This window comes from Papio anubis, unplaced genomic scaffold (genome assembly GCF_008728515.1).
Source record: "Papio anubis isolate 15944 unplaced genomic scaffold, Panubis1.0 scaffold690, whole genome shotgun sequence".
In the NCBI taxonomy this organism is placed as follows: Eukaryota; Metazoa; Chordata; class Mammalia; order Primates; family Cercopithecidae; genus Papio; species Papio anubis.
In genome coordinates this window covers 29,287-42,369 of record NW_022167121.1, presented here as the reverse complement: position 1 = coordinate 42,369, position 13,083 = coordinate 29,287, and the positions used below count along the sequence as shown (strand labels likewise).

At 47.4% G+C, this 13,083-nt stretch overlaps 1 protein-coding gene across 3 annotated transcripts in view; it reads left to right on the top strand.

Annotated features, from left to right (window-relative positions):
• Window positions 1–10,862: 10,862 nt before the first annotated feature.
• LOC101004811 (tumor necrosis factor receptor superfamily member 10D-like) overlaps window positions 10,863–13,083 on the top strand; it is a 28,004-nt gene continuing 25,783 nt past the window's right edge. The window contains exon 1 of one of the 3 annotated variants that reach the window (XR_004181769.1): window positions 10,863–11,302. Coding sequence is in view for 2 of the 3 variants with exons in the window: in XM_031662504.1 (XP_031518364.1) it covers window positions 11,243–11,302 (60 nt within the window). In the remaining variant the exon portion in view is untranslated. The remainder of the gene's footprint in view (window positions 11,303–13,083) is intronic. The other 2 variants (XM_031662504.1, XM_031662503.1) reach the window with 2 other exon arrangements.

The window sequence follows — 13,083 nt, the reverse complement described above, 5'->3', positions numbered from 1 at the left end:
CCAACACTTCCTCCAGCCCCAGCCCTTCTTAATTCAGGTAAATGCAACAGAGAATATCTTGTGATTCTTTGTGGAAATTTTTATGCATATGCCACGTATATTCATACAAGCATATGTACATTTTGTTTACATTACAGGGATTATGTTACATATAATACACTGCCAAAGGAAACTTGCTTTCATTTTTTCTTTTTCCTTTTTCAAATTTATTTTGATTCAGGAGGTGCATATGCAAGTTTCTTACCTGGTTATATTGTTTGATGCTGAAATTCGGGGTATGAATGATTTTATCCAGGTTGTGGGCATAGTATCCAACAGTTAGTTTTTCAGCCCTTCCTCCCCTCCCTCCCTCCCTGCCCTGGTAGTCGCCAGTGTCTATTGTTGCCGACTTTGTCTTCGTAAGTACCTGATGTTTAGCTCCTACTTATGAGTGAGAACATGCAGTATTTGGTTTTGCGTTCTTACGTTAAATCACTTAGGATGATGGCCTCCAGCTTCATCTATGTGGCTGTAAACAATATGATTTCATTCTTTTTTATGGCTGTGTAGTCTCCCATGGTGTATATATACCACATTTTCTTCATTCAATCCACTGTTGATGGGAACCTAGGTTGATTCCACGTCACTGCTATTATGGATAATGGTGTCTTTTGGTAGAATGATTTGTTTTCCTTTTTTTTTTGAGATGGAGTCTCGCTGTCACCCAGGCTGGAGTGCAGTGGCACGATCTCAGCTCACTGCAAGCTCCGCCTCCCAGGTTCACGCCATTCTCCTGCCTCAGCCTCCGGAGCAGCTGGGACGCCACGCCTAGCTAATTTTTTGTATTTTTAGTAGAGATGCAGTTTCACTGTGTTAACCAGGATGGTCTCAATCTCCTGACCTTCTGATCCGCCCACCTCGGCCTCCCAAAGTGCTGGGATTACAGGTGTGAGCCACTGCACCCGGCTACACCCGGCTAATTTTTGTATTCTTTAGTAAAGACAGGGTTTCACCATGTTGGTCATGCTGGTCTTGAACTCCTGACATCGTGATCCACTTGCCTCGCCTCCCAAAGTGCTGGGATTACAGGTGTGAGCCACGGTGCCCTGCGCTACTGATTTTTATACATTGATTTTGTATCCTGAAATTTTGTTGAAGCTGTTTATTAGTTCCAGGGAGCCTTTAGTGGAGTCTTCAGGGTTTTCAAGGTGTAGAATCATATCGTCCATGAAGAGTTTTCACTTCTTCATTTCATATCTGGATGCCTTTTCCTTCTTCCTCTTGCCTGAGTGCTCCGGCTAGGACTTCCAGTACTATGTTGAATGGGAGTGGTGAGCGTGAGCATCCTTGTCTCGCTCCAGTTCTCAAGGGGAATGCTTCCAGCTTTTGCCCGTTCAGTATGATGCTGGCTGTGGGTTTGTCATAGATGGCTCTTACCATGGTGACGCATGTTCCAATGGGAACTTCCTAATGTTTTTTAATATCCAAAAGAGCAAACACCTCTTCCATACTTTTTCAAAATGTATCATTTTACCCAGATAAAATTCACAATTAAAAGATTTCCTCCATCCTTCCCTCTCCCGAAAAAATCCTGGCATTTTTGGTTAATTCACTTTAAAATTAAAAATTAATCTAGAAATGCTGAATATTTTATAAATATAAATATAAATATTTATACATATTTTATAAATATTCAGTAATTATATATAAATAAATACATATTTATATATAAATATATGAATTTATATAATATATATAATTATATATATATTTTAAATTTATTATTATTATTATACTTTAAGTTCTAGGGTACATGTGCATAACGGCAGGTTTGTTACATATGTATATACTTGTGCCATAAGTTGGTGCTGCACCCATCACCTCGCCAGCACCATCAACACCTGCCATTTACATCAGGTATAACTCCCAATGCAACTCCTCCCCTCCCTCCCGATAGGTCCCGGGTGTGTGATGTTCCCTTCCCGAGTCCAAGTGATTCATTGTTCAGTTCCCACCTATGAGTGAGAACATGCGGCTTGGTTTTCTGTTCTTGTGATAGTTTGCTGAGAATGATGGTTTCCCAGCTGCATCCATGTCCCTACAAAGGACACAAACTAACTCTTTCTTTATGGTTGCATAGTATTCCATGGTGTATATGTGCTACATTTTCTTTAATCCAGTCTGTCACTGATGGACATTTGGGTTGATTCCAAGTCTTTGCTATTTGGAATAGTGGTTGCAATAAACATACGCAGGTACGTGTCTTTATAGCAGCATGATTTATAGTCCTTTGCATATACCCAGTAATGGATGGTTGGGTCATATGGTACATCTAGTTCTAGATCCTGAGGAATCGCCATACTGTTTTCTCCATAATGGTTGAATCTCATTTACAAAATAGTTTTATAAAAATATATACATAACTTATATAATAAAACAATAATTATATAAACTAATAAATTTATATACAAATAAATTATATATATTTTAATTATGTATATTATATATTATATATAATTTATTATATATATTTATATATAAAATCTATACATACATAAATTTATATATAAATAGTGAATATAAAATATTCAGTATTTCTAGATTCAGTGTATTTATTCAGTATAATATTCAGCATAATATTTATTTATAAATTTATAAATAAATAAGTATTCAGTATTTCCTTATCAAAGAAGATAAATATTTGCGTGAAGTATTTTATTGTAACTGAGTTGTGATTTGTGTTCCTCTTCAAATCAATTATTCCTGTTGCTTATGGCTGTTTAGTATTTCATATCCAGCATGAGTTGGATAGCCTTGTAATTCTGTTTTGCTAATTTATTGCATCTGCTATGTTTTTAACATTCCTCCAAACATACATTTCTATTTCAGTATTGTAGATTCATTCTTAGGGATTTTAAATGACATTGAAAAGAATGATTATTGTGTCTGCCCTCTTCCAAGAGTCTCGCCTCATTTTAATTTTCCATCTTGTTGCCTAGGCCAGACCTTTCAGAACCATGTTCAGCTGTGCTTAGGGAAGGCAGGTGTTTGGGTCCTGGTTTGATTTCTGGAGAAGACTCCTCCAAAGTGCTCACCCTGAGGAATGCATGTCAATTTTGGTTTCATATAGAAATTCTCATAATCAAGAACGAATCCCACTATTCTAAAAAGGTTCTTGAAAAAGATCAGAATTGGTGTTTAATTTTTACCAATGTCTCTCCAGCGTCCATGGACAAGGCTATTTAATGCTACCATGGATATGGTACAGTATTAATGATCAAAGGTCATTTACAGTCTTGGAATAAATCATTGTTAGGTTTTCCTGGGTGCTCTATATATACTCTTCTGCCGAGACTTCTGCTGGGTGAGAATTCGTGTAAGGAAGTGACTACTCTCTGTGAGGGGTGGGTGGAGTTGATGAGAGGGGCAGAAGGGGACTTTCTGGGGTGTGCACGTTCTATGTCTTGATCAGGGGATAATTACCCAGGCGTATACAGTAGTCAAAGTTGGGCAGAACACTTACAAAGTGAGCATTTAATGTGATGCCACTTATGTCTCAATGAGTCACCAGCACACAGAGCCCAAGAGCTATGCAGGACCAGAGGTTTGTCTCCATCTCCATGGAGACCTGAGATGGGAAGCTGCATTTTTTGTTGGCTGGTGGTCAGGGTCGTACTGGGACTGCAGGACTCCTGACTCTGGACCAGAGCATTCCCACTGTGTGTGTTACAGGAACAGGCAGAAGCTGAAGGCAGGCCAGATGTGAGGAGGCTGTTGGTTCCAGTGAATGACACTGACCCCACTGGAGAGTAAGTGTTTTGTGCCTTGAGACAGGAATAGGGACAGTGTCCCAACTGCTGTCCCTATATGCAGAGGGCTCTTTTGGAGCATTCACTGCTGGAAGCAGGGGGTCCCATGTCAATCCTGTGCTGATTGTCCTTGGAGCATCGAGACTCTAAATCTCTCTTTCTCAGTCAACACCTTGCTGGATGCCCAGCAACACTGGAGGAAGGACATGCAAAGGAAAACAATTCAGGACCACATGGTGGACTCCAGAAGCTCTTTTTATGAAGAAGATGACGCAGGGCTTTTGCTACGCCGTCCCTGTGAAAGAATCTCTTCAGGAAACCAGAGCTTTCCCTCGCTTTGTCTTTCTTCTAGAAGGGGAAGCAGCCTGGAAGAGACAGTCCAGTACTTGAACCATGCCTCAACTAACTCTGCTATCCAATATGGTGCAGCTTACCAAAGGTCCTAGAACTTTGTCAATGCACTTGAAGTAATTTTTATGAAATACTGCGTGTGATAACGAAACTGAGGAAATTTGTATAAGACTCTTGGCGGCATAGAGTTATACGATTATGTATTAACGGTGGTTTTCGTCCAAGTGCGGTGGCTCATGCCTGTAATCCCACCACTTTGGGAGGCTGAGGTTGGTGGATCGCTTGAGTTCAGGAGTTTGAGACCAGCCTGGTCAACATAGTGAAACTCCGTCTCAATTTAAAAAGAAAAAAAGTGGTTTTAGGATGTCATTCTTTCCAGTTCTTCATCATGAGACAAGTCTTTTTTTCTATTTCTTATATTGCAAGCTCCATCTCTACTGGTATGTGCATTTAATGACATCTAACTACAGATGCCGCATAGCCACAGTGGTTTACCTTACAGTTTTTTAACTTTAGAATGGGATTATCTGGTTATTAGCTGTATTTTCAGTTTAGGATATTTTTGAGTTAATGATGAGATTATCAAGACATAGCCCTATGCTAAGTCATGAGCGTATGGACTTATGAGGGTTCGACTTAGAGTTTTGAGCGTTAAGATGGGATTATTGGGGCTTACCCCCACCTTAATTAGAGAAACGTTTGTATTGCTTATTACTGTATGCTGTATTATCTATTTTCCGATTTTTGTATAATGATGTAAGCATGGAAAGACTCTAGGAAATGCACTTATTAGGCTGTTTACATGGGTTCCCTGGGGGTGCAAATCAGCAGTCAAAAATGACTGGAAATATAACTAGTGACGAAGGGAGAAATCCTCCCTGCGTGGGAGGCACTGACTGTGTTCCAGTTCTCCCTCCTACGCCCTGAGACTGGACAAGGGTTTGATGACTGGCAACTTCTCAGGGGGCCAGCCTGTCTTACTTGATAATTTTAGAGGTATATAGCCGTATTTATTTATAAGTAGACGTTTACATATGCCCAGGATTTTGAAGAGCATGGTATCTTTGGGAAGCCATGTGTCTGGTTTGTCCTGCTGGGACAGTCATGGAACTGCATCTTCCTACGTGTCCACAGCAGATGAAGACAGAACTAAGTTAGATCTGAGACTGTGAAGAGTTTCTTTTTCAAGCGCCATTACCGTTGAACATTAGTGAATCTTGGGCCTCCTTTGGACTCAGGGCAGAGCAGATGTTTATCTGCCCCAGCATGTGCCATGGCATCAGGAGGGAGGAGTGGACAGTGCTTGGGAATGGTGTGAAATGGTTGCCGACTCAGGAGTGGATGGGCCCCTCTCCCTTCTGGTGGTCTGTGACCCTGAGTCCCTGGGCTGCATTTAGGGTAGAGATTCTTGAGCTGCATTTTAGGGTACAGATTCCCTATTTGAGTCGCTTGACTTCTCTGTAAGCATCTGATTCATCTGAGTAATACCAATTCTTAAACACTATGACAACGGAACCTCAAATGGGTGACACATTTGTCCTTGTGTCACATTCCATTATTTTATTTAAGAACCTCAGTAATCATTGTAGCCTCTTTCCAGCAAACCCTTCTCCACAGCAGTCCAGTCGTGGTAGGGTAAATTACAGATGTAGTCATTCTAGGGGTTTCAATCTTTTCCATCTCAGGGCATTGTGTGTTTTGTTCCGGGACTGGTTTGGTGCGACAAAGTTAGAATTGTCTGAAGATCGCACATGCAGAGTGTTGTGTCCGTGGAGTTTTAGGAGGGGGTGGCCTTTCTGGTCTGCGCACTTCCATCCTCTCCCACTTCCATCTGGCGTCCCACGCGTTGTTCCCTGCACTTCTGGAAGGCACAGGGTGCTGCTGCCTCCTGGTCTTTGCCTTTGCTGGGCCTTCGGTGCAGGACACTCAGCCTCAAAGCTCAGAGGGAGCCAGTCCAGACCCAGCTCCCTTGTCCCTTCCTCAGAGGCCTTCCTTGAAGATGTATCTGGCCTATCAGCCTTATCAGTGTTTAAACTTATTCCTTTAAAGTAAGCTTCCTGAGAACGTGAAGTTGTTGGGGTTTTGGGGGGTTGGATATTTGTTTAGGTTTTGCTTTATACCGAGGTCAAATAGCACATAACACCTGGTTATGTATGAAATGCTCATATGTTTATGACCAAAATAAATGTGAAACCTCATAGAAAAAGAGGTGTGGTGTTCATTTATTTCCATCCTCCCCTCCTCCTGTGACGCAGCTCTGATTGACAGGAGGCCAGGGCTTCCTTCCTGCTGGGATTCCTTCCTTGTCCCTTCTCTGCCTTCGGGTTTGGCCCGCCTGGGGGTGGGGTGGGAGGTTGGGGGGCTGGAGGTGGGGAGGGGTCGAGGTTCCTGCCTATAACTCCCTAGATTTTAAAGGACCAGGTTCTTGGGCACTGGAATTCGCACGCACCTCCTCCCTGTTTCTCTCCTGTCTGCCCCTCCCTCTGGAGAGAGGGACAGCAGCCCTTGCCTGCATCCCCATCAGTGGACCCAGGTTGCTCAGCCCTGCAGGCACTTGGGAGACCCATTTCCCGCTCCCCTTACCCTGGAGGACCCGCTCTCCCTCTCACCCACAGCTCACGGGAGGCCCAGGCATGCCCCCATGCTGTCTGCCTTCCCCAGAGGGGAGGTGGGGCTGCTCCGGGCTACCCACTGCTTCCCTCCTGTGCTGCCCATGGCCTCACTTGGAGCCCTGGGCTGGGTGAGCTGCATGGAGACTGAGCAGCCTGTAGAGGGCAGCACACGCCAGAGCTTGCCTGCCAGCTGCTCTGGAGGCTGTGGCGGGGAGGCGGCCACAGCCCTGGAGACCTGGACCGGGACAACATGGCTTCCCCAGGGTTGGAGCTGCTTGTGTTGCCACCGCCTGCTCTCTCTCTCGAGGATTTAACCCCTGATCTCCAGGTCTTGGTGCCACGCAGCCGTGGCAGAAGTGGTCTTTGTTTCAAGTTTGCTCTATCCCAGACCTAACCAGGGTTTTCCTGGAGCCCACCCCAGGGCCAGCCCCTCTCAGCTAGAACAACTTTTTCAGGCCAGGCGACTCCTGAGCTCTGAGCCCACAGCCCCACTGCCTCCTGGCTCTGCCCCTCCTCCATGGGACTGCATCTTTTACACCTAAAAAGGATGTGGGCGGTGAAATTTGGGTCAGGGTTAGAAAACAGCATGTTGGGAGGCCGAGGTGGGCACATCACGAGGTCAGGAGATCGAACTCTCCTGGCTAACGCGGTGAAACACCATCTCTACTAAAAATACAAAAAATTAGCCGGGGGTGGTGGCAGGCGCCTGTAGTCCCAGCTACTCCGGAGGCTGAGGCAGGAGAATGGTGTGAACCCAGAAGGCGGAGCTTGCAGTGAGCCGGGATGGCGCCTCTGCACTCCAGCCTGGGAGACAGAGCGAGACTTCATCCCCAAAAAAAGAAAAGAAAACAGAAAGGGGCAATTTTGGCCCAGCTTTTGCCCCATGGGGGTTGGGGGCTACATTCCTCCAGTACCACCCTCCTCCTCTCTGGACCAACCCTGCTTTTCCTCCTGCTCCATTCTCCCTCTTCTTCTTCCCTTTATCTTACCCAGCAGTAAGTAAGTGTCACAGGGGAGGGACAGGTTTTCTGGGCCAGTGGCACGAAGACAGTGTGGTGATTCCTCAAGGATCTAGAACTAGAAATACCATTTGACCCAGCAATCCCATTACTGGGTATTTACCCAGTGGATTATAAATCAGGCTACTATAAAGACACATGCACACGTATGTTTACTGTGGCACTATTCACAATAGCAAAGACTTGGAAGCAACCCAAATGTCCATCAATAATAGACTGGATAAAGAGAATGTGGCACATATACACCATGGAATACTATGCAGCCAAAAAAAGGATGAGTTCATGTCCTTTGCAGGCACATGGATGAAGCTGGAAACCATCATTCTCAGCAAACTATCACAAGAACAGAAAACCAAACACCGCATGCTCTCTCTCATAAGTGAGAGTTGAACAGTGAGAACACACGGACACAGGGAGGGGAACGTCACACATCGGGGCCTGTCATGGGGTGGGGGTCGGGGGGAGGGATCGCATTAGGAGAAATACCTAATGTAAATGACGAGTTGATGGGTGCAGCACACCAACATGGCACATGTATACCTATGTAACAAGCCTGCACATTGTGCACATGTACCCTAGAACTTAAAGTATTATTATAATAATAATAATAAAAGATTTTTCCAAAACAGTTGTAGGTAAAGAAAAGCAGATTTATGGCCAGGTGCAGTGACTCATGCCTGTAATCCCTGCACTTTGGGCGGCCAAGGCGGGTGGATTACCTGAGGTCAGGAGTTCAAGAAGAGCCTGGCCAACATGGTGAAACCCTGTCTCTACTAAAAAATACAAAAATTAGCCGAGCTTGTTGGCACATGCCTGTAATCCCAGCTACTCGGGAGGCTGAGACAGGAGACTTGCTTGAACCCTGGAGGTGGAGGTTGCAGTGAGCCGAGATCGCACCATTGCACTATAGCCTGGGCAGCAAGAGTGAAGCTCCATCTCTAAATAAATAAATAAATAAATAAATAAATAAATAAGTAGATAAAGCAGATTTATTAGAGAAAGTAGGAAAACGTGTAGCAAGGAGGCAATGGGCAAGCCCGCAGAAGAGGAGCTGACTGCAAAGTGACAAAGGCTTGTTGGAGATTTTATAGGCTAGCATTTATGACGACTGTTGAAGAGGGCTTTGTCCAGTACTGATAAGCCAAGGTTGCAGTGAGCCAACCTGCAGGTGTCTGATGATAGCTGAGTGTGGGAAGATTGTGAGTTATTTGCACAGGAGGGCTCTGTATCCTGGACCATGAAGAAAGGCAGACTTATGTAAACCATGAAAATCAGAGACAGGTTGAAGATGCGCACCCATGACATAGCCACAGGAGCTTTTGATGACATGGCCCAAGGTGGTCAGAGCACAGTTTGGTTTTATACTTTGTTTTTGTTGTTGTTGTTATTGTTGTTTTTGGAGACAGAGTCTCGCTCTTGTTGCTCTATTCATCTAGGAACAACGGTCTACAAACTAAGTAGCTCTTGGTCAGTCAGTAAAGAGCTGTGTATAGGGAAGTGTCCAGCTGACCCTAGAATCCAGCAGCTCCTCACCCAGTTCTAGAGTCAGTCTGAGAGGAACAGAGGCTCCCTGCTCATGAGTGTCTCCTCTTTGCCTTCCTTAGGCACCAGGATCGCATATAAACGATTTCCATTTTGTAATAGAACTCTTCTGGGACTGCCCTCCCCGTTACAGCTTTTCCAAGATCACTGAAGACATCACGAGTTTTTCAGGTTTCAAGATTATTTTATGTCTTTCAGTCACAGGGGGAGCTTCAGTTAGTGTTCCAACGCAAGCTAGTAAGTCCCTCTTAAATGGAAACTTTATAGTCTAAAGGCCCAGTTCCCGGGAGGTGCTCACAGCCTTTTGCCATTAGCCCTAGTCAGTGTCCCACATAGGGCACAGAGAATGCGTCGTTACCTGCAATCTGGTTTCTAGTCTACACTGTGTGGTCCAGCCTCCAGGGCCAAGGGGCCTGAGGTGCTCTAAAGACTTTCCTGCAGGCTTTGGTGGCTCTGTGTTAATGCTGTCAGTCTTCCTGAAGTCCCTGTCCTCTCACCTCCTGCCTGGATCTGCACCCAGCACACATTCCTGACCCCACAAACTCCTCAGTGCCATGGAGACCTGGCACACATTTCTGATCCTAACTCAGGGCCTGGGGCCTGGCAGGTGCTCAGGGTGCTCCATCGCTCAAATCCAAGCCTGTGGAGAGGATGACATTTCAATCCCAGGTTTCTCATGAGCCATAAAACCTTAGTTTCTATAGTGCTATCCTCTTCTATCCACCATGTGAGGGGTCAGGAGCCGACTGACCCCAAGGGTCTAGGAGTCGTGCCATTGACCTGACTGTCTAGGCTCACCAGCTGGCACCCTTCAATACCACACATTGGGTCTGTCCTCACAGCAGCAGTGTCCTTAACTTGATGGGGAGGTAAGTAGCCCAAGGTCAGACAGCTGGACCTGGGTAGAAACTAGACTTGGGGAAATGCTTTGGAAGCCATTCCCCTGACTCCCCTGTCCCCATGGGGCCTCAGTACTAGAGCCCTGAAGGCTGGTCAGGAGTGTTTGTGCCTTGACCATGCAGTGGGTGCCAGGCTGTGGCTGGGATGCCCTCGGCTTCTCCTCTCCCCTCCCACCTACTCCTCAGCCTCCTCTGCACGCGTCTGCCATGGCCTCTAAGGCTCCTTCTCATTCTGTCCACTACAGGCCACTGGGTCCTCCTTGGTGCCAGGCACCCGCTTACTGAGGGGCAAGCCCCTGCCAGAGAAGCTTTGGTGCTGAGTCACAGCTGCAAGGGGGGGCTGGGAGGCAGTGGCATCAGAGCAGTGGTCGCGAGGCCGGTTGGGGAGGGAGTGGGAGCAGAAGTTAAGAGTGGACTTAAGTCCTTAAGCTGTGGAAGCAGTTCTAGGCTTAACAAGAGGAGAGACAGTGTCCCGGGAGGAGCAGGCCCTGTGACAGGCCTCCAGTGTCGCTTTGAACCCTCACTACTCCTGACTACAGCAAAGGCAGTGGAAGCGGCCTCAGCTCCTGCCCCTTCTGCTTGCCACAGCCTGACACAGGACTCCGAATCAAACCACAGGCCTGGGTCACCACTGCCGGCAAGAAGTAGTTCCTCTTCGTCCATGCACCCACGCACACAACCTGGGCCCTCCCCGAGGTACTGGGGGAGGCCGTGCCCCTTTTCTGAGTGCCTGGAAGTGACTGCGGGAAGGGAGAACAAGTGACCACGCCTTTTCCTCCGGGGTATAAAAGTGGAGGCGCGCGCCAATTCTGGCAGTGTAGCTGCGGAAACTTTTCCAGGCGCATGGGCTACGGGGACCGTTTCCGGACGGTTTCTGATTGAGTTTGGCGCTTTTTACCCAAACTTCAGGGGGACGAAAAGCCTCCACCCACCTCCCTTCTCATAGGACTTTGCGGACAGAGCGCCCCGACCGCCTCGAGCGCTCGAGCAGGGCGCTCTCTAGGAGCCAGGACGGCGTCGGGAACCACACCATGGCTGCTGGCCGCAAGACCCTTACGTTTGTTTTCGTCATCATCGTGATTCCGCTGCTGGTGAGTACCCGCCGCGGTCCCTGGCTGGGGAAGAGCGCACCTGGCGCCGGGAGTGGGCAGAGAGAGAGGGGGACACGGCGGGGACGCTAGGCCCGGGTCGCCTGCGGCAGGGCGTGCCGGGGCAGGACTACCCAGTCATCGGAGTCGGGAAGATTGGGGTCCCCTGGCTGGGCAGGAGCGACCCGGCCGCGAGGGAGCAGAGCGCGCGCTCCCCCTAGCTGTCCCGTGAGGCGAGGACCGCACTGAGCTGTCCCGGAGTAAGTTCCAGAATCAACGGAGGGAGGGAGTCAAGATGGAAACTCCGGAATGAATCTCAGGAAGCCACAGCGCGGTTGCCTCTTTCGTTAGTTAGTTAGTTAGTTAGTTAGTTAGTTAGTTAGTTAGTTAATAACGTTAACCCAGGCCAGGCGCAGTGGCTCACGCCTAGAATCCCAGCACTTTGGGAGACCGAGGCGGGCAGATCACCTGAGGTCAGGAGTTGGAGACCCGCCTGGCTAACATGGTGAAACCCCCTGTTTACTAAAAATACAAATTAGCCGGACGTGGTGGCAGCAGCTTGTAATCCCAGTTACTCAGGAGGCTGAGGCAGGAGAATCGCTTGAACCCAGGAAGCGACAGGCAGGAGAATCGCTTGACCCCGGGAAGCGAAGGTTGCAGTGAGCCGAGATCGCGCCATCACACTCCAGCATGGGGAACAAAAGAGAGACTCCGTCACACACACACACACACTCACTCACACAAATTAGCCGGGAGGACAAGAGCGAGACTCCATCTCACACACACACACACACACAAACACACTCTCACACAAATTAGCCAGGAGGACAAAAGCGAGACTCCATCTCTCTCTCTCACACACACACACTCTCACACAAATTAGCCAGGAGGACAAAAGCGAGACTCCATCTCTCTCTCTCTCACACACACACACACACACACACACTCTCACACAAATTAGCCAGGAGGACAAAAGCGAGACTCCATCTCTCTCTCTCTCACACACACACACACTCTCTCTCTCACACACAAATTAGCCAGGAGGACAAAAGCGAGACTCCATCTCTCTCTCTCTCACACACACACACACACACACTCTCTCTCTCTCTCACACACAAATTAGCCGGGAGGACAAGAGCGAGACTCCATCTCTCACTCACACACACACACACACACTAGCCGGGCATGGCGGCGTGCGCCTGTGGTTCCAGCTACTCGGGAGGCTTAGGCAGGAGAATTGCTTGAACCCGGGAGGCAGAGGTTGCAGTGAGCCGAGATTGCACCAATACACTCCAGCCTGGGCGACAGGGCAAGACTATCCAAAAAAAAAAAAAAAAGGTAACTCTATGTTTACATTGTTAAACGTGTTCCTTGGAGATCGGTTTAACAAACAGGGAGTGAAAAAGCTGTCCAATGCTTTTTTTGCAACGTTCACTTCCTCTGCCCTGAGAGTGGCAGGAAGCGGTTAACCAAGGTGCTTGCAGTCAGTGTCTTCCACTGTCACCCGTGTGTCCCCTCTGCATCCCACGGGCAGGACCACAGGCTGGCCCCTTCCTTCAGCATGAAAGGTGTAAAGTTCTCGTTGTGAGTTGGCTTTGGAAACTGAGATTGGTGGTGGGGTGCGCAATAAGGACATATTATAAATAAAATGTGCAGACCGCCAGGACTTTCTCAGACTGATTGACGTTTCTCCCAAGAGAGCTAAGGCTCCTTCTATAATACCAAAAAAGAGGGAGGACAAAACAAGGTTATAGGAACCATGAGAGTTTGCATGTTTTCTTTCA